This window comes from Centrocercus urophasianus, unplaced genomic scaffold, assembly GCF_019232065.1.
Source record: "Centrocercus urophasianus isolate 14NV4802_14NV808 unplaced genomic scaffold, USGS_Curo_1.0 seq_30, whole genome shotgun sequence".
Taxonomy (NCBI): Eukaryota; Metazoa; Chordata; class Aves; order Galliformes; family Phasianidae; genus Centrocercus; species Centrocercus urophasianus.
The window spans coordinates 5,416,040-5,437,224 of NW_024884867.1; the positions used below are offsets into that span (position 1 = coordinate 5,416,040).

Sequence of the window (21,185 nt, forward strand, 5' to 3'; positions counted from 1 at the left end):
TTTTTTTTGTCTTTTTTTTTTTTTTTTCTTTAACCTTTACAAATTACAAACACACATTCGTTGTTTTTAAAGGAAAAGAAAACAAAAACCAAAACAAACCAAAAACAAAAACCAAAAATGATCTAAGTCTCAGCTGTACACTGCAGAGATGCACTAACCATCCCGAAACTAAAACAGACTCCCCAACACTGTCGTAGTTACGTTGCCATTTTACAAGGACAAAAGGAGACAGCAGCTGCCCGGGACGTGGTGGGGCATCGCTGCCCACCCACAGCCCGCCACCCAGCTCTGGTGAATGCACCCAAAGTGAAGGAGCACGGGGGATGCTGAGGCCCAAAATGAAGCTGCTGCGGGGTCTGCCTCTGCCAGAGCAGCTCTGAGGGCTGATTCTGCCTCTCTGCTTCCCATTTCCAAGCTGGAGCCTGGCCCTGCTGCCGAACAAATCTCCACCTTCACCCCCTCTCCTTGTCATCGCCTGGGAGGGCTTTGCCCGCGAGCAAAGTGCAAACCTTGAGGGCTCCAGTGGCTTGGGGACACGTGGCGCAGCACCCCAAGGCAGGTGGCAGCCCCCACAGGGCCCAGACCATGCTTACCCTGAGATACTACCGCGGGGCGAAGGGGCACAGCAGCCTGCAGCAGTGCTTGGGCTGCCCTGGTGCTGATGATGGCGCTGAAGAGGAGCAGAGAGCAGCAGTCCCCTCACCCCAGCCGTGCCACCCGTGCCGTGGGGAGAGCCGTGGCTGCAGCAAACCCTCGCCTACGTCAGCTCTGAGCAATCAATTGCAGGCTCTTTCAATGGAGGCGCTTTTAATTTTTAACAACAGAAGAACTGCAAAACCCGTCTGTGGGTGCGTGGCCGGGGGACGGGGAGATGGAGCTCTGTCCCCGTGTGCCACTGCTGCCCCCCCCCCCCCCCCCCCCCCCGGGGTCCGGGCGCAGACCCCGCGGCTCTGCAGCACACCTAGCGCAGTTTAAATAGAATAAATACAGTGAAGAAAACAGTAAAATCTTCAATAAGGAGGCAAAAGGAAAGACAACAGCAGGTCCAGGGGTCCAACCAAACTCCACATAGTCTCTGGATTAGTTACTGAGGAAGTTCTATGAGAGCACATTAAGTTTGCAGCTGGAGACTCTCTTGCCTTTATATCGAAACTTCGTATTCTCTTGTTTCCTGGAAAGAAGGAAAAGCCATTTTAGGGCAGCAGCTGCGATTTGGGATGATCACCCCGTTGGATTTGTGGAGCCAGGAGTTGGACTGGGTGATCCTTATGGATCCCTTCCAACTTGGGATATTCTATGATTCTACTGGTGAGAGACACCCTGGGGGCCACCTGGGGAGGGAAGGCACAGCAGCACTCACCCCTGTCTCATAAATTGGGTTGTCAAACTCCGTTTCTACCGTGATCTGGCTGTAGGGGTGGGAGTACATGAGGGGCAGGCGGAGGCTGGAGTAGTACCGGCACCTGGGGACAAGGCAAGAGTCACTCAGATGCACAGCCCTGCAGCAATGCGAGACCCTCCGTGTGCCCCCCGCCAGCCTGGGGCTGGGAGCAGCAGGGGGTGCCCTGTGCTGGGCTTTGGAGCCCAGCAGGACGTGGTGATGCTCCCTGGAACTCTGCCATCCACCTACCTGGTGATGTAGATGTAGGCTCCTCCCAGCAGCAAGGAGATGATCAGCACCGGGATGAAGATGGCCAAGGCCATATTTCCCCCCTCCAACGATGTCTCTGCAGCAGCTTCTGCTACTAAAAGGACATGACCTCTTATGCTGGCTTTTTCTCAGCACATTCTGCTGCCCCTCTGCCTCCGCTCCTCCAGTCCTTCACATGGGACGGGGGGTACTGGGGGCAGTGGGCTGGTTCTATTGGCTCCTGCAGCATGCACCTGCCTCAGTCCCAGTGTCTCTGCAGTGCTGTGGGCTTTGGGCTGGGGAGCACCTGGGGGTGCTGGGCTAGAGCGCAGGGGTGGTGGTGAGGTGGGGCTTGGCCCCAGGGAGTTGTGCAAGGGGCTGATCCAGCAAATGTGTCACTCACCTTCCAGAGCGTGTTCAAAGCTGTCCTGATTGACTGGAAGAGAAATGGAGAGTTATTGGGAGGTGGCTGTGTGTGCACTGGGTGCTACAGCTTCGCATGCAGGGGGATTCACGTAGCCATACTGAGGCTACCATAGGAATCTGTGCTAGGCTTTCCATATCCCATTTGGTCACAAAATGTGCTGCACACTTTCAGCACTTAATGATCATTTGTTCTTTTTAAGTGCTCACACAGAGGCTGAGCAGACTGGGCAAGAAAATGTGTAGGATGTCTCTGCCTGGAGTGGTGGCACCAGCCAGAGGTGGTGGGTGCTGCCCATCCCAATGAATGCTCCCCACCCCAGTAGGTGCTGCCCATCCCAATGGATGCTGCCCATCCAAATGAGTGTTCTCCATCCCAATGGGTGCTGCCTGCCCTGCTATGCGCTACCTTTGCAGATGGGCAGTGGCCCACTCCAGTGCGATGGCTGTCCCAGTATGCACTTGATGGTCACCTCCCCCATGAGCTCGAAGCCCTCATAGCACATGAAGGTCAGAGACTCGCCGGGCAGGTAGAGGCGTTTGTAGAGGATTTGGTAGCCATTTTCTGGCAGCCCTGGATTGTCACAGGCCAGAGACTCCTCCGCTGGAAAGGAGCACATTGCAGGGTGAGACAAGGGCTGAAGGGAAGGAGGCTGGAAGTTCAGCTCCTGAGCTGTCATCAAGCTGTAGGGAAGGGCTGCAGCACTCACAGACGCAATGTGGGAGCCGTGAGGTCCAGATGGGCGTCCCAGTCTCGCGGCTGTAGCAGGTCAGCAGTGAGCTGCCCTCCAGCACGAAGCCAGGGTTGCAGGTGTACTGGATGGTGGTGCCCACCAGCAGCACGGGGTCAGAGATGAGGCGAGTCGAGTGCTCCACCTCTCCTGGGTCTGTGCAGTACATAACTGGGGAGAAGAGGGGATGTGGGGTGGGTCCTGGGGGCACGGAGCACATTGCTCAGGGCAGAGTGAGGCACTGGGGCACTCACTCTTTTCACAGAAAGGAGGGTCGCTGCTCCAGCTCAGGTCCCACTGGCAGGTGAGCGTGTCACTCCCCACGATGTCATAACCTGGGTCACACTGGTAGGTGATCTTGGCCCCTCTCACCAGCTCGGTGTGGGATGTGGTCTTCCAGCCGTTCTGGATCTCGGGGAGGTCGGAGCAGGAGTCGTTGCGCGACACCTCTGTGGGACAAGTGCTGACTGTCACCCCGTGCACAAGGCTCCTTGTGGGGTGTGCATCCCACCCTGAGCACCACGGCTCTGTGAGCAGCCCTGCTGGTCTGCAGATGGCATCAGGGATAACGAGGCCCCTTTGGAAGTCACCCCAGAAGTAACCAAGCCAGAGCCCTGCAGCAGGCTGTGGGTATTGCAGGGAGTTTGCTGGAGCTGGAGAGGAGCTGTGGCCCAGCAATCATCCCCAATTGCAAAACTGTCCCCTGCAAACCCTGCTCCAGCTGCTTGTTGTCCCCCTCTGCTGTCAGGGCTGGGGATGAGCCCAGCACCCCACTCTCTCCCTACCTATGTAGTTCATGATGAATCCTTGGCCCTTCCCAAAGATGAGCCCAGCAGGGTCTGAGTGGAACCGGATGGTGAGGTCAGGACTGGAGGAGTAGAGCTTCTGGGGGCCGCTGCTGCCAATGTACTGCCCCAGGATGCGGGCAGAGAGCTCGTCCCCATCATAAATGGTGAGGATGTCACTGTTGGTGAGGTTCAGGCTGGAAAGAAGAGCTCGGTCAGCCTAGCAAGGAACCAGCAGGATGCTGGGTGTGGAATGAAGGGGCAGTGAGGTGACCTTCTGCCTGACACTGCATGCATCCTGTCTGTGTGCTTGTCCTGTCCCCAGTGGCTTGGGAAGTTCTGTGGGGATGCCTGTTCTGAACAGAGCAGCAGTGCTGCTCCTCCAGCCCTGGCTCCATCGCCATCTGCAGCCCCATCATCAGCCCCAGACCACTCTCCCTGCTGCAGACAATGAGAAGGAGCCGAGGCTTTCCCCTGCTACCCCAGGCCCCCCATAGGTTTGGAGCTGCATAGGACTCCCAAGGACACCCGCAGAACACAGCTTACAGATTTCAGCCGAGATCCCCGCTGGGAGCGACACCGGCCCCATGAGACAAGCGGTGACACCCGCGGTGGCCGCAGCGCTGCAGTTCTGTGCAGCAGCGTCAGACCCAGCAAAGCTCTTCGCGGTGCCAGAACCGATTCGCTTTGGCAGCCGCCCGCCCCGCGTCCCCGCCGCCAGCAGAGAGCAGTGCTGCCCCGCGGATGGAGAGGAGCCCGCAGGAGAAGTCTACACCAGGTCTGAGGCGGCAGCAACCCTCCGCTCCGAGCCCGGGCTCTGGATATCCCATGCAGAGTCCCATGCAACATCCGATGCCATGTCCCATGTAACATCCCATGCAAAGTCCCACGCAATGTCCTGTGCAATGTCTCATGCTGTATCTCATGCAATGTCCTGTGCAATGTCCAATGCAAAATCCATGCAACGGCCCACGCAATGTCCAGTGCAGTGGCCTGTGCAATGTCCCATGCAACAGCCCAAGCAAATGTCCTTGTAAAGCCCTGGGGCTGAGCCCAGTGCTGTTCTATGCCCAGTTGAGCCAGAACACCCGGCCCTGTGCTGGGCAGGATCAATCCCACTATGCTGCTCAGCATCCTGGGCCGGGGGTGTGCTCAGGCACCCCACACATCCACCCATCTGACTCAGCCTTGTTTGGAGATGCCTGAGCCGATCCCCAAACATTTTATTAAGAATGTTCTTGGAAGGCGCCCAGTTAATCCCCATGGCAGGCTGACATTTGTAGTAAATCTCTGCTTTCTGTCAAACATGATTTTCTCGGTGACATTTATGTCTGATGACTTCAAATCGCCTGGTCTCCAGTCCTGCTCAGCCCAAGCGCCCACAAATCCAGCAGAGCCTCACGGGGAGCTCTGACTTGTGATTTTTACAGAAAGCTTTAAAGCCTTTCTGACTCTAAGCCCCTACTTGAGACATGCCCTCCTCCAAAATAGCACTGAGGAGATTCCCTTTGCATAAGAAGCATTACCATGCCCAAGGCTCCCTGCCTGGAGATAAAACCCATTCCCCTTTGAGTTACCCCCAGATGCAGTGAGGAGTGGGTGCTGCAATGTGATGGGTGCTGTAGGGGAAAGGATGCTGCAATGCAATGAGTGCTGTAATGTGATGGGTGCTGCAAAGTGATGGATGCTGTAATGCAAGTGCTGCAATGCAACGAATGCTGCAAAGTGATGAATGTTGTAATGCAGTGGATGCTGCAATGCAATGGGTACTGAGCACATTGCAGGGGATGAGAGAAGGGCAGAAGGGGCACAACAGACACAGAGCTGGTTCCTGGGAGGGGGATGCTGCAGGGAACTGGGCTGAGCAGGGCCAGGGGCATGATATGTGCAGATGTCTGAGAGCAACTCACAGTTGGATGTCCAGAAACAGCCGCTTCTCCTCACCCACGTGGACTCTCCAGATACAATCCTCTCCCTCCGTGTAGGGCTCTGGCCAGTTAGGGGACAGGATCACCCCGGCCATGGCCGTCAGCTCCCCCCCGCACGTGGCTGCAGCAGAGAGGCAGGGCTCAGCCCTCGTGTACCAGAGCATGGCAAGGCCCCCTGGTGCTGGCACTGACCTCGGCACAGCGGCTCCGTGTCGTTCCAGTAGGGGTCCCGCATGTTGACACACTCGATGACAGCAGGGCCCTGCTCCAAGGAATGCCCAGGGTCACACGTGAACTCCACGGTGGTGCCCAGGTTGTAGGTGGGGTCGGAGGTGGTAAAGTTCCCATTCTGGATGTAGGGTTCGTAGCAGTGGCCCCGCTCAAAGGCTGCAGGAAAAACCCCATTAGCGGTGTGCACATGGGGGCTGGGGAGCAGCATGGCCCCATCCCCAATGCCCCACCTGCCTCCAGCTTTGAGCTCTGCAGGAGGAGCCCCAGGGCTGTGCCACCACCCCACCAGGAGCCCGTGCCTCCATCCCTGCCATGCCCAGTCCCCGCCACACAAACGGTGTTCATTACAGGCAATTAGGATTAACAACCGTTTATCTGTCCTGAGCCATGCAGGCTTAACCAAACCCCACTTCTTCCTTTGTGTGTCAGCATCAGTAATGCACTCTCTGTGTTGTTACTGCTGTATTTACCAAGCAATCTTTCCTGGGATTACCACCTGTCATCAAGCCTGCTCTTTTCCTTTTTCTTGCTCGGGAAATGCACACCCTGAAGCTTCTGCAGCAATAGGGAGGTTCAGCTCGCCATGCATGCTGGCAGCACCACGGGGACAGCAGCACGACGAGCGTTGTGGCCGACCCCCTTCCTGCAGCCCCCCAGCCCACAGCAGAGCATCACCTTCGAAGCGGATATTGAAGGCAGTGGAGGCGGCTGGCTCCTCGGCGAGGAAGTCGATGCGGATGGAGGAGTCGTCGCTGATCACCCCCTCGAAGGGCACGCTGTCAGCACGCAGCGAGTCGTAGAGCACGGCCGAGCGGTTGCTGTCCCCGCTGTACACCACCATCCTGTGCAGGGAGCCGGGGGTCGGCCCCCAGAGGGAGGAGTCGGGGAGGAGGGATGCAGCGCCTCGGGGATGCGTGAGGCGCCCCAGCCCTTCCCTGTGTGCTCCCAAAATCCAGCAATTGGAAGAGATGGTGCCAATGAAAATTCACCAACCGGATCAGTTTCTTTTACCCATATATTAAGCTGGATTTTTACACTTTGATTTTACTATGGCCCGTAAGCCTGGCACGCTGCCTGTTACCGGGCTGAATTCCAATGCTTTCTAAACACGAGGTGTGTTTGCTTATGTGAATGCTGATAGCCTGGATGTGCAGCACGAGGTGTCCCTTTGTGCTCTTGGACACCCCATTAGGAACTGGTGTCCCACGCCCTCTCTTCCTCTTGGTCCCATCCCAACCAGAGCCAAGTGCCACCAACCCCTCACCTGTCCCTCTCGGCCAGCAGCAGCTTCTCGAAGTGCAGGTGCAGCTTTTGGCCCGGGGGTGCTGTGATGGCCCACACGCAGTACATGCTGCCCGACTGGTTGCCCGCGGTGCTGGGCGAGAGGACACGGCCGATGGTGGCATTGTGCACGGTGCCTCCACAGGGTGCTGCAGGGCAGAGTGGGGCAGGTAAGGGGTAACAAGGGGCACAGCCCTCACGTCCCCCCTCACCCGCCTCAGCGGGGGACACATTCTGCTGCCACAGAACGCCTGGAGTCGCACAGCTTGGCATCGCTGTCAGGACTGCATTCGACAAGCAGCACAAAGCACCCAGATCATTTTTGCTTTGGGGTTTCCCCCTGCACCTGTGCTGTTTGCGTGCCCACACCTGAGCAGATGGGCTCGGGGCTGCTCCAGTGGGGCCGGGATGCATTGATGCAGGTGAGCATATGGGGGCCCTGCAGCTCGTAGCCCAGATGGCAGTGGAAGTGAGCGATGCCGCCCGAGTGCAGGTCCATCACGGTGACATCTCCGAAGTCGGGTCTTCGTGGGAAGCTGCAGCTCAGCATAAACACTGCAACGAGCACAGAGTGCAGAGCTGAGGGCTGCCTGCTCCCAGCCATGCTACATGTCCCACGCCACAGTCAGAGCTTGCTGTGGGGCAATCTGCATGCACACAGCGCTGCCTTCCACCTCTCACTGCTTTTGACCAGACCCAGTTTCTATTTTAGAAAGAATTTCCTCGAACTCATCCATTTTTTATAGCTTCTCAAGGAAAAAGAAATAGATAATTTAGCGAGAGCCTGTGCAGGAAGAGCTGCAGAATGGGGACAGGAATGGGGGGAGGAGCAGATGTGTGGCTATCGGACCCAGCACCCCAGCAGGACAGGCGCTCCCATTTGCTCCCACCCTGCACGCAGCACTTGGGGCACCCATGGGGCCGGGGCACCCACCCTGGTAGTGCAGCTGGAAGGTCCCCACTGCCTCGTCCTGGAAGGTGCGGAAGTAGACGGAGATGGTGTTGGTGGGGCTGCGGATGACCTGGCCCTCCACCAGCAGCGTCTGGTTAGCCAGCACCACCAGTGTGTTGTCATCCACGCCACGGATGGAAAGCACCTCCCCGTCTGACAGGTTGACGTTCTTCACCTGGGTGGGAGGAGAGCCATGGGGCAGCAGGGCAGCATCCTAGGGCCATATGGGGGTCACCCCCACCCCCAGGCGTGCAGAGCACCCACCCATCACAGCGCTCGTGTAGGGCTCATGGCTCACTGCACACCCAGTGCACCACCATCCCTCCCCATCCCCATCTCGGATGGGGAGTCCCAGCAAACGCTCCTCATGAGCAGTCCCAACAGGCTTTAGTTATTATTTGGAAATAGCTGTGAAGTAACCTCGCATTTGCATTTTGTGTCCATTTAGCTTAATAAACGGGCTCGTATTTCAGCAGAAAGATGCTCATCAGATCATTTGTTTCCTTAAGTGCACGAGGACTGGGGATCTATATTTAGCACAGCCACAGCCTGTAATTGCAAACTCTCTCGACGGTGTTGTGACGGGGAAGGTTTGTTGCTGTTGTCACAGCATGCCCATCTCCCCGCCCCGCTGCATGGAGCACAGATGTGCAGAGCCCATGGGAACCCAGTGCTGGGGAGCTGCAGGGCCATCTGGTGTGCTCTGCAAGGAGTGGGGCTTCCTGGGTGGGATGGCCCTAAGACTGTCACATTGCATCCCCCTCTGCCCTAGCAGCCCCTCAGCACATGGCACCAGGAGCAGCTGCATCCTCATCCCGCAGCCTGGCTGCATTCGGTGCTGCAGGAGGGGCCAAGAAAGGTCAAAGCCAGCCGGGGTGCAGCATGGGGACTTGTACCCAGAAGCTTATGCTTTATTTTGCAGAATCACTGCTGATGGTGCCCTGCCAGGGGCTGCGGATCATAGGTTCTGCTGTGAGCAGAGCCAGAACCCATGTCAGCTCCTGCAGAGCCTTCCGGGGAGGCAGGAGGGATCCTTGGTTCAGGCTGCCAGGCTTGCTCACCCACTACAAAATCTCTTTAGGGAAATTCTATTGCCTGCCAAGAAAATTCAAGTTCTCAAAAACAACGACAATTTTGTCAAACGTTCTCAGCGCTGGCTGCTCTGCTCTCAAACTGCTGCAAAAAAAGCACAGGGACAAGGGACAGAGTGTGCTGGGGCTGCTGCAGGATGCTGTGAGCACAGCGGGGATGCTGGGGGGGCTGGGTACCCCCGACCCTGGTAAGACATCCTGCAGCAAGCCAAGCAAGAACCTGACTCAGCAAGAATCAGGATCAGCCCTTTGAGAAGCAGAGGATCTCTGTGTTTGGAGTTGCTCAGCCCTCCCCATGCTGCATCCTGGCAAACCCAGGGGAAAGTGGAGCTCTGAGCTCGCTGCCTATCCTCTCCCCGCCCAGCGAGGTGTCCCCGCTTGTCTCCATTACAGGAGCTGGGAATTAAATCAAAATCACTTAAACATTATCCAATTATCCCCATCACTGTGTGAGAGCTGAGGAAGTTGCACTCTGTTACTTCAGCACCTGCCCAATGTAATTAGCTGCAGTGCCACTGGTTCGCACTGCTGGTACATGTGAAATAATTAAAAAGTGATGGAGGAAAACCTGCCAGCACCTGGCAAGGCAAGGGGGGGGCTCAGGGGCATGGAGCCACTTCCCCATGATGGCACTGCCCCTCAGCCAGGGACAAGCAGCAGCACCCACCACTCCCCCCAGCCTCAAAACAGCTCTCCAGAGAGGCACAGCCAGCACTGCTGCCTCCCTGTGCCGATTACTCCCAAAGTGCAGGGGATGGGGGTGGCACTGAGGGACTCCCTCAGACCCCAAGGGGGGAAAATGAGGCAGATGTGGGGGCTCCCACTCTCCCCGTGCATGTGCCCTGGCACATGGGATGGCCCAGACCCTGCCCAGAGTCAGCACAAGCAGGGTAGGACATTGCTTCTGTGATTTCATTGTGATTTCATTTCTCTGAAAGCCTGAGAAACAGCAGCAAAATGAAACCCAGAGCTCCAGGGGAATGGGGAGGGGTACTGCAGCATGAGCATGGGGGCAGAGCCGAGGTGATTCCCCGACACACTTCTCACCTGCAGCTCCACGCCATAGCCAGTGTAAACAGTGACGTTGTAGGTGCACTCCAGGAAGCTGTGCCGGGGCAGCGGGGGATAATCCGTGGAGTCGATGTAGCCCTCAGGGTCGTAGAAGCTCACACTGCAGCGCACTGGGGGATGCACATCAGTGGCTGCCCAGGGCACAGCTCACCCCCCTCCCCCCCGGAAGCACGTACCGCTTCACTTCCAGTTTGGGTGAAAAACTGTGGCTAAGGGAGCGACCCTCCTCTCCAGAGGTCCCTGGGGTGGTGATACCCTCCTCAAGCACCCCTTGCTGCAATCACTAAGGATTTTGGCAGCTCCAGAAGGCAGATCTGCATCTCACCACTGCCATATCCCCACCCCACATCCCACTCCCTGGTGGCACCGCATCCCCGTGTTCCCTTACCCGGGGTGGGCTCCGTGGTGATGACGGTGGTGGTGATGATGGTGGAGGTGGTGGTTTCTTGGCTCTCCTCTGAGGCAGAGCCATTCATCTCGCTCTCAGCGCTGTCCATCTGGTTAATCGTGCCACTGGGAGCTGCCGTGGGACCCATGCCCATGTCACCAGGGCCATCAGGGAAGGGCCGAGCAGTTGATGGTGGTGGGGTGGAAGGGGAGATCTGCAGCACAGGGCGGCTGGTGGGACCCCATCCGAGCAGCTCAGGGGGGCTCTGCCTCTGCCCGTCCGCTGTCTCTGTTGGCATGGGCAGCTCTTGGGAGGACATGGAGAGCACGGAGCTCCGTGTGCTCACAGCCCTGGAGAGCCCTGGCAACGTGGGCTTGGCCTTCAGCTGCTTCCTCGCTGTGTTACTGTGCTTTAGGGCAGGCGGCTTTTTCTTAGCAGGGAAAGTCTGCTTGGTGTCAGCCCTGGGGTCTGCGGTGGGTGCTGGCAAGATATGGCTCTGTGCATGCAGTGATGGTCCCTCCACTGCTGGCTTGGGGCTGTCCTCAGCAGCAGGCAGCAGGTTGAAGGCTGCACTCTGTCTGGGTCCCCCCATACTTGCTTCATCCACAGGCAGTGGATGAGGGCTGGTGGGGAGAGGTGTTGCCTTGGGGCGGCCATCTGCAAAAAGAACAGGGAAAGCTGGACTGAGTGATGCTGGGCATGAGATCAGGCTGTGCTGTGGCATGGAATCAGCCCTCTGGGAGCTGCAGCTGGTGGAGAACCCGCTGTCTGCTAATTGTGGAGAAGCAATAATGAATCTGCGCTGATTCCCTGAAAGTTGGGTTTCTGCTGGAACATCATTGCGCAGTCTCAGAGCTGCTGTTTGGTCTCTTTATCTCGAGGTCAGCTGCTCAGAAAGGTCTGCTTGCTCGTGCCGAGTTTGTTCTCTGGCTTGGCCTCTATGAAAAGCCTTTATTTGTGCAATTGTCATCAGTAAATACTGTCATTTCAAAGAGCCTGATTAGGCCATGCCATCCCCCATTGTCTTCCCCGCTGCTGCCTGATGGAGAGCAGCTGCCCCGCTGCCTGGCATCAGCGCACAACTCAGGATTGAAAAGCCTCTCCCTAGGCAGCCCCGACCTTCTGCTCCAAGCAGGGCAGCCTGCAGGAGACAAAGAGTCCCCAAAGCCCCGCTACCACCGAGCGTAATTGTGAGAAGCACAGATGTATTCACCACCACCGGCTCTGATTGGGCTGCAGCCCGCCGTGTACAATAAGCCCCGAGCAGCACCACAGCTCTGTGAAGTGCTGCACAAAGCGGAGAGTCAACATTTTCCATGGAAACAGCAGTCGCCAGGAAAGGAGCTCAACATGAAGGGTGTGCTGGGCTCCTATAGGACCTGCTGCAGGGTCCTACGTGTGGTCCTACCGCAGCTGGGTGCAGCCTCCCCCAGCGCACACATCAGGGAGAAATGGCCTCATGTTGCACCAGAGGAGGCTCAGGTTGGGTATTAGGAACGATTTCTTCTCCCAGAGAGCGGTGATGGACTGACACAGGCTGCCCAGGGGGTTGGTGGGGTCATCGTCCCGTGAGGTGTTCAAGGAATGTGTGGATGTGGCACTGAGGGATGTGGTTATGTTTACATACTGGTGGTGGGTTGCAGTTGGACTTGGCTATCTGAGAGGTCTTTTCCAACCCTAAACATTCTGTGGTCCTGTGAAAAGGGACATACAGTGGCACTGGGCTCGGTCCCTGAGCATCCCATCCTGCTGCTCCCTGCACCAAGCGGGGGGCACAGTAACACAGCAGAGGCTCCTGCAGGAACCCACACCCCTGAAGTCACAGCGTTAACAGAAACAGCAAAAATCAGCCCTGGGTTATTTGCCATGTGAATTCATATTCATAATGGATGTTGCTGTTAAGTCGTATTTTATGCTTTCGGAAAGTTGACTAATTTCTTATTAGATCCTTTGCCAGGAAGCATTTAAATGGTTCTATCCTTAACAAAGCATGAAATAAAACACTCTGTAGCACGGCCCCGTAATGAGCTACTTAACATGCTTCAGTTTGTAAGGGCAAATGTGTATTTCAAGGAAGCAAACGATGGCTGGGCTGGGGCAGGGTGGCGAGAGCTGCAAGAAGAAGTGACCAGTGATGTTACTTCTGCCATGGCCAAACCAGCCCTGTGTGTCCTCATGAGCTCTGCCCCAGGCTGGATAGGCTGATGGCTGCCTGCTTGGCAGCAAATTCCGATTGCCCTTGTAAGGCCTCGTGGTGGTTTCACCTCTGCACTACATATGGCCTTTCAGATGATGTATAGAGGCAAATATTTGAGGGAAAGAAAATACTGCAGGAGCCTCCTGCCAGCTGGGAGGGAGGAACAGCAGGACCCTGCCCGACTGCAAATCCCTTCTGCTCCACACAATCGATCCGGAGATACTGAGCTGCCGGGAGAGACATGATCGTGTTTGACCTTGATCTAATCTGCTAAACCAGCTCTGGAGAAAGGAACACTATCGCAGCATACAAGGGATTTATCCTGTCGCTTTATCTTGAATGCGTTGCGGCTGCCTGCAGGCTGCAAGAGATCTGCTGGGGCAGCGGCTGTGTTTGCAGTGCTGGCGCTGGGGTGCCAGCGGGATGCACTACAGAGTGCTGAGACTCTGCTGCACCAAATGTCCAGGAAAGTGTGGAGCAAAAGGGACCTGATGCAAAGCGGCAGCTCCTCCCAGGGCTATTCTGGGATCCGCTATGTGAGAGAGGAAGGAGCTCGGCTCAGAGGATGCCTCCACTCCCCCGTGCTTCATATTAGCTGCAGTAGGAAGAGCTCTCTGCAGGGCTGGGGCTGGGGAGGTGGCGGGGCAGCTCCACAGGGAGTGGGGCTTTGGGGTAGCAGAGCCACCCCATGTGCATGTAGGACACAGTCCACCCCCTCATTTAGGGGCTGTTGGGTTTTACTGCAGTTTTGAAGGCTTCTGTTTTCCTGCTGCTCAGAAACAGATCTGCTCACTGCCCATGAACTGCATGTGTGCAGTGCAGTCTCCCTGTTGTGGTTTGGGGTTTGCTACAATGACCCAGATGCACCAGCAGTGCAAAATGTTGCGTACTGAGCAAAGCAGTGAACGAGGCTGCACGGCCATGCGACACAAAACAAACCAATTAAATGCAAACTGAAGCTCTGCCCTTCATCACAGTTCCATTCACTATCAGCTCCTGTTCTCCATAACAGTGAAATGGGTTTCTCAGCACTCCAAGGTCACAGCAGTCCCCACAGTGATGGGTCTGTGTCACTCGGCCAGTGATGGCACGTGCCCATGTGCTGCTGCGGGGAGCAAGGAGATCTGATTGCCGCCAGCACCTCAGCTGGTGGGGCTTAGCAGAATTAGGGAGCTGCAAGTGCTTGATAAAAGGATGCTGAAATAATCATCAGGCACTCATTTTGCTGCGGCGCTCCTGAACGAGCCGAGCTGTGAGTGGCTGCATTGCTGGCTTCCCAGTGCTAAGACGATGCTATCGCTGCCCAGGAACCAGAGCACTGTGGATTGATTGCTAGGGCTCATATCTCTGTCCTAAAGGCTTTAGTGAGCTGATTATAGCTGAGCCTTAAAGAGCTTACAGGGATGCTATTAACGATGTTGTTCATTCTGGTGTTGGGCTCCAGCAGGTTGATTGGTGCTGAAGCTGTTGCAGTGGTTCCCTGTGCTGGGCGGCCCTGCAGCCCGCAAGGGAAGGAGCAGGAACACATCCATGCAGCACCAGGAGGGTTTCTCAGCCGTGGAGAGGGGAAAAGACAGCTTGAGTGTGAAGCAGGGATCTGAGGAAAAAGCAGGTTGGGTCCATCCAAACACACTGGCGCGATGGTTGGGAAATGGTTTGGTTTGGTTTCAAATTTTAAAACAATTTTTTGCCTTAAATCTTGAAGAGCAGGGAAGAAAAAAAAAAGAAAAGAAAAAAAAAAAAGCCTGAATCAAAACAGTCTTTCATTTCCAAAGTGTCAAAACAGAGCAACGCTGCCTGGATCTCCACGTGCCTCCCAACAGGAAACATGCATCCCGCGGTTACTATTTTAGCAAATTAACTTTTTCCATTGGAAATAAAAAAGAAGAAAAAGTTTCCCTAAGCACATCCTGACAGCCTGACCCATAAGCAAATAAAAGAGGAGCCATCTAATCACAGTGAGTCATCCGTGTGGGTGCGCAGATAAGCGTGGCCGGAGGAGGAGCTGCCCCTGGGGTCTGCATCGCAGCCCACCTGCAGGGGGCAATGGGAGAGGATGGCTCTGGGATGGGTCCGGGTTGCTTGTGCTCCAGGGCTGCTCTGTGCTCCGAGGGCTGCGGTCGGAATATTTGATTTTAAAATTTACATCTGTGTCACCGGCAACGCTCAAATAAGGTTGCCATGGAAACGCCTCATTACTGGCGGAGGATGCTGGCGATGGAGGAGCGCGGTGGGCAAGGAGGGCACTGGGACATGGCACTGCCTCACGCACGCTGTCCCTCTGTCCGTCTGCACCCTGGGAGGAGCACAGCCCTGAGCCTGGTGGGATGCTGCCTGGGCACTGCCCTGCATCCCAGGGATGGGGTCCCCTGGTGGTCTCCTGCTTGTCCTAAAGGGAACCCAGACGCATGTCACCATCTGCACACAGGCACAGCAGGGCTGGCCGAGGTGCTGGCTCCTGCCGTGCCTGCAGGCTGGAAGAAATCCCTTTCCAAATACGCTTGGCTCAGCTCAGGGCTGGCCCTGGACTCAGGTAGAGACTGCTCCAGGGTGGGGGAGCATTTTGGCCTCCGAAAACCACCCTAACAGAGGATCCAAGCTGCTCGTGCCTGGTTTGCTTCACTGCCACAAATATGGGAATTACACTTGCAAACATCCTCGCCATGCTCCAGAGAAGCTCGTAACTGCTCTAACGATCCGCAGCCGCCTGACAGATGCCTGGAAATTATACACTTCTCTGAGCTATGAGGAAAATGGATTTTCCTCCCCAGTGCTGCTCCATGGAGCTGGAATCAACGCACCCTTCACTTGCAGGCATCAGTTTCGGCCATGCCAGCTCCGTGTTCATGCTCCCCACGTCCCTGCAATGCCAGCACTGACACTTGGGGCGTACACCACACCTCCCCATAGAGTTACCCTGACCAGATGAACCTCCTCCCTCCCCTCCAGCCCCAGCAGGACAGGATCCCAGCCCCACGGGGCTGCCCACACCATGCCATGCTGCCATGCTTCACCCCAGCACCAGCCTGCAGAGAGCACTCTAGCATTTCAGGCTACAAATTGGACTGGGGGAAGAGAAGCGCTGCTTTCTCAACTAATCATCCAACTCAGTCATCTATATCTGGGTATAAAATTAAATGGGTTCTTGAAGAGAGAGTATATTTAGACACAAAAAGCCCTTTCTAGTCATCTATCTGGGACTAAAATAATTAATCTTCCATCTCTATTAAGATGCACTGTAGCAGATCTCGGGAAGCACGTGCTGTTAACCCTTTGGGGATTGCCACGTGCCCACCATCGCCCAGCTGTGCACAGCTGTGGGGTCAGCTGAGATCCCCCGCTTCTGCTGGGGAACTCGTCCCAAGAAATCCCTTCCTTTGCATTTTCTCCCCTCGCAGAGGCCGTGCAGAACCTCCCCGCCTGCTGCATGCCGCTGCCCTTGAAAAGACCCCTGTGATACTCCTGTGAAACAATGTTGCTCCAGCGCCTAATGACTGCTGACAGCTCGCAAACAGTCCCGCTGCTCGCAATCGGGAAGGCAGGGCGAGCGCCGCGTTACTGATGGCTGTGGTTATTGCAGTTATTGGGCTGCATCGATTACGGACGGTCGCTGCTCCGGAGGCTGCCTGCAAGCAGGGAAGAGCCCAGAACTCCTGCAGCATCCATGCAGCCTCTCAGAAAGGTTGCCCCAGCAGATCTCCATCTCCCAGAACGTCTGTAGGAAAGATCTGGCCAGAGAAATACAAGGTTCAATCTTCCTATCCTTCCTATCCTTCCTATTTTCCACCCGTAAAAATGGATTCATCCTGCTGGAGGCATTGCAGCCACTCCAGGGAGCTTTGCCCTGCCCTGCACTCTGGACCCGCGTGCCAGGCAGCTCTAGCACCTCCCTTCACTTCAGTGGCACTGTATTGTATATAATTAATCACCACTATATCAGCCATCACTGAGTTGTGTTTTAAACAGAATGAATTCCATTTCTGCTCTATGTCCTGCAGGATGATGATAACCTATGTGTGGTTTTTCCCACGGAGCCTAATGATGAGCCATCGCACTTTGTTTTAATTAATACAGATAGCAAAGATATTTCCATAAACACCATATTTCCATGGTGGTTTCCATAAGTGGTGCCAGCCAAGAAGCAGGGTCTTCTGCATGGCAGCTCATATCCACGTGCACCTATGCACGCCCCTATCCTATATGACAGTGTGCAGGCAGAGAGCTTTCCCTATATGACAGTGAGCCCCTATATGACAGTGAGCAGGCAGAGAGCTTTCCACCAGCCTGGTGACACGACCCATCAGACAGACATTACCCTGGCACTGTGATGAGCTTCCTCCCTGCTAATGAGTCTCCTGAAGCTTGACAGTCCCATGCACACATCAGGACCTGATCCTCTGCTCACAGTGTTGCTGCCTACGTGAACCCACAGAAAACCCCCATGTTCCCCCTGGCTGGAGATCCAGGGGGCTAGAAGCATCTCAAACAGGAAAAGCAAATGGCAGAGCTCTGCTCTATGTGCCAGCTCTGCTTTGCTGGATGCCCACGCATTCCCACCCCAGGTGGGTGCCTAGGTGGGCAGAATGGATCATTGAGCACAGCTGGATCAATTTAAGTGAGAAAGCCCTTGTATTCCAGCCTGGAGGCTCAGTTCTGCTCTAGATCCGGACTGTGTAAGAGGGGTGGGGGTGCTTTTACAGGATTGCAGCCTTCTGGCCTGCAGCTTTTCTTTTCCCACTGAAAGGAGACTCTGGCAGGTACCTGACACAGCTTTTGCTTCACTGCTCTGGGAAAGAACATTACTGAGTGAGCCTATGCACAAATACCTTGATATCTGAGTCAACATGCAGAGAGGGGCCTTTGTCAGATGTTCCTCATATATTCTTGTACAACACGTGTGTCATGTTGCTGGTGCCTGTGCATGTTTTCTGTCTATATCGTTATTTCTGACGCATCCTGCTGATTGGGAAACACAACGAGAAAGTACCCGACTCTGTTCTTCCCAGCAAGGAGAGAACCAGCAAATTATTAAAAAGCAGCATGTGGTCCAACCCAAGTCAGTTATCCTCCTCCTACTGCTATTGTTTATGTTCCTATGGGGTAACAGTCATACTCTGTGTACTTCTGGTAGCAGTGTGATGTGATTAAGATGGACACGTCTGCGAAATGAGTTTCTTTGGCACGCAACTGTAAATGCTCTAGGAATGGCCAGCAGCTGCTGAAATGTGTCTGGGCTCTCCCCACGTGTTCCCTGGGTCCCAGCCTCATCGAACACAATGGCTGCTTCTGCTCAGGACCTCCATGCCCCAGTGGCAGCCCCATCCTGTGCCAATTAGGGACAGGTAGCCCAGAGCAATGGGCAATGAGCTGCAGCTGGGCAAAGCCAACAGTGCAGTGGGGCTGATGCATTTGGTGCATGTGAAACCCAACAGCTGATTTCATGGAGCAGCAGGAGGAGCAGCACCAGGTTCAAAACAACTTTTAACTCATGTTTTCCATCACCAAACACTCCGGACTATAGCTGGGAATGGTGCCAGAGGGGTTTAGGAGGGAATTTTTCAGAGCTGAATGCCTTTCTCAGTGTTGACTCCAACTCTGGGCTCGTAATCCTGAACTCAAGCAGGCTGTTGCCTTTGCTGTTCTTTCAGGCTCTTTGTTTCGATCAAAGAGGCGATGCTGTATAACTTCAGAATGCCTTTTCTTGCGAGGCCGGTTTGATGCATGCGGTGCAGCAACGTGGAAAAATACAGCCCTTGCCCACGGAAGGCAGCTCGGATAATTTGCGTCACTTGAGGAGATGTTATTTGCCATGACTCAATTCAATTTGTGCGGCTGGGTGACAACACACCGGTGTGCTGTGATGAACTGCAGCCCTCTGCCTTGCACCGCGCCCGCGGGGATGTGTCCGTGTTGCAGGAAGCAGCACAGTGAGCCCAGAGCCTCTGCTCCAGTGCTTCTTGGGGTAGACCAGAGCCCAAACAGGGCTAGCAGGTGGTGACGTTCCCCAGAGCCACCCAGCCATGCCAGAGAGGTCCTTGCAAGGAGATGTGGGGGCTTCTGTCAGCAGTGCAGAAGAGCGAGCTCTGGGCAGCCTGGCCTGGTGGTTGGCAATCCTGCCCATGGCAGGGGCGGGTTGAAACTGGCTGATCTTTGAGGTCCTTTTCAACCCAAGTCATTCTATGATTCTATGAACTGCTGGATTATTGGGGCTGCAGAAGCACTGAATAAGCATCAGCTAAAGGCACGGGAATGCTTTTAAAGGTAGGAGTTGTACAAGACATTTTGCACTGGGAAAATCTAAGATGTGCCTCCAAGGGAACTGGCTAATTCTCTTGTGTCCCTGCCAGGAGAGCTAGGCTGCAGCTGGAGAGGGTTTCTTGCACTCTTCCCTCCCCACCTTTTCTAATGGATTCCAAGAAAGCTTCAATACATCCTTGAATGGGAAGCACTGCACTCTGTCCTTCACAGCCATCTACACAATAAAGAGCCTTTTCACCGCTGCAGGCACGGGCTCCTCTGTGTGCTGGAAACAAAAGCTGAAAGGAAGCCTTTTATATTTTTTTGATTAGATAGCTTGAAAAATTTGCTTTTAATTGAAATTGCCTCAGCGGTTTCATCTGAGCATCAACCATAAGGCTCCAGTGAGAGCTGCTTCTCATTGAGTTGGCTGTGTGTATCCTGCACTGCATCTCACAGGAGGAACACTTCAAAGCACCCAGGAGAAGCAGCAGTCCCTGTGCCATTAAGGTGCTGGGCTTGCTTTGGGAGCTGAAAGGTGCTCTGCTCATTGCATGGGGAGAGAAAACTATGGAGTTTTCCCAACGCTGGGGATACCCAGATACCCAGAACCAGAGCTCTACCTTCCAGCTGCGTCAGTGGAGCGATGCTTCAATGGGCACAGAGCTCCCCTGGAAGTCCTAGCAAAGAGCCCATTGAACACGTCAGCAATCAGCCCTGCATCTGTCACAAAGCATGGCTCTGTAGCATGCTGCATAGGGCTGGGCACTGGGGCACGGGATGCTGCAGCATCCAATGGAGTCCCGTGCTCCACATTTATCACTGCACAGCTGTGCCAGCCCTGGTCCCAGACTGCAGCCACCTATGCAGCATACCACTGGCCCCCTCTGACCCCATGGCAGCTCATGCCCCTGAAGCACTGGCTCCAGTGCTCTTTGCATCCCATCTGCCTACTCCAGGCAGGCGTGAGTAAACAGAGTTCCCTTCCTTTTTGAAAGAAGGAATGAAGAAGAAAAATGACCAGGGGGACAGTTCTGAACGCAAGCACAAAGTGAAAATGCAATATTTCCCCGTAACAACTTGGGCTGAGTCCTGGATAAAAATGAAGTGGGATGCGACAGCACCTTTCCAGCAGCATTAGCCCCATTCATCTCCCGATGACGCCTCAGCCGTTCAGCCAGCGGTGTACAAAGGCATCAGGAGTTACATTTTCCTCCACTATTTCTCAACTATATTTATGCCGTGAGATGTTTGCGGAGGTACATCGTGTGCCTCGGGCAGAGGATTAATTCTGAACTGTCACCTCGCTTTTTTGATGGGTTTGTAAATTCTGCTCTGTTGATTTGTGCGCTCGGTAAATTGATCAAATCCTCTTTCCACAACTTAATGCACCAATTTAGAGCCACGTCGGGGTTTTGGACCTTGCTGGCTCTCGTGGTTATGTAAATAGCATCCGACAGCAATTTTAGGAGCGCTGTGTGAATAACGTGGGTGGGTGATGAGGGGCAAAGGGAACAAATCCTGGGATGGGTTGGGATATGGGACTGTGCCTGGTCCCAGTAGCGATGCAGACCTTGCTTCTCCTTTGGGGATCACATGAGGGCAGCCTTCTCATTTAGGGACTGGACAACTTGGCAGATAGAAGCTTATAGCTGTCAGGAATGGCCTGATTTTTACTGAGATTGCCTTTAAATCATCATCAGAAAATGAAAACTGAGTCCCTGTGTATCATCATGGAGTCCCATCGGTGGGATGGGGCTGTAGGGCTTCAGGAGCACGGAGGAAGGGACATCAGGAGTGATTTTTCTCCTGTATTGTCCTCCAGCCACCAATCTACTGGAGATGAAGGATCTCATCCACCAAATGCTGACACGCTCCATTAATCCACCCTAAAAAGTCAGATGGAGATTCTCCCTTGAATTTTAAGTATTTTCAGTCATTCTGCCTGGCTCCAAAATCACCCTGAATTGCCCAATTTCCTGAACATTCCTTCACTCCCTCCGTGTTATTGCTGCTTGCTGGTGCCTGGATGCTACAGCTAATTTCATGTCTTCAACAGCTATCGCACTGCTTGGAGGATGACCCTGACAGTGTGTGCAATGAGTCCCACCACCTCCATCCTTCCTGCCCAGAGTGGATTGCACTGCTGCAGGATCAGCCCTGCCATTTATATATGTATATATATATAAATATATATATTTTTTTACTTCTGTCACAGTTTGATTTTTTTTTTTTTTGGG

The 21,185-nt window shown here is 54.8% G+C and overlaps 1 protein-coding gene across 1 annotated transcript in view; it reads right to left on the reverse strand.

Moving 5' to 3' along the window:
* Nucleotides 1–1,141: 1,141 nt before the first annotated feature.
* The window catches only part of SEZ6L (seizure related 6 homolog like), a 25,422-nt gene continuing 5,378 nt past the window's right edge, over nucleotides 1,142–21,185 (reverse strand). Inside the window, exons 2-17 of the mRNA XM_042829089.1 lie at nucleotides 10,512–11,168; nucleotides 10,100–10,233; nucleotides 7,944–8,136; nucleotides 7,379–7,564; nucleotides 6,993–7,158; nucleotides 6,404–6,570; nucleotides 5,690–5,884; nucleotides 5,480–5,618; nucleotides 3,570–3,766; nucleotides 3,039–3,233; nucleotides 2,764–2,955; nucleotides 2,463–2,657; nucleotides 2,034–2,066; nucleotides 1,631–1,745; nucleotides 1,361–1,463; nucleotides 1,142–1,171 (exon numbers count right to left, since the gene is read on the reverse strand). Coding sequence (XP_042685023.1) covers nucleotides 1,142–1,171; nucleotides 1,361–1,463; nucleotides 1,631–1,745; nucleotides 2,034–2,066; nucleotides 2,463–2,657; nucleotides 2,764–2,955; nucleotides 3,039–3,233; nucleotides 3,570–3,766; nucleotides 5,480–5,618; nucleotides 5,690–5,884; nucleotides 6,404–6,570; nucleotides 6,993–7,158; nucleotides 7,379–7,564; nucleotides 7,944–8,136; nucleotides 10,100–10,233; nucleotides 10,512–11,168 — 2,897 coding nt within the window. The remainder of the gene's footprint in view (nucleotides 1,172–1,360; nucleotides 1,464–1,630; nucleotides 1,746–2,033; nucleotides 2,067–2,462; nucleotides 2,658–2,763; nucleotides 2,956–3,038; nucleotides 3,234–3,569; nucleotides 3,767–5,479; nucleotides 5,619–5,689; nucleotides 5,885–6,403; nucleotides 6,571–6,992; nucleotides 7,159–7,378; nucleotides 7,565–7,943; nucleotides 8,137–10,099; nucleotides 10,234–10,511; nucleotides 11,169–21,185) is intronic.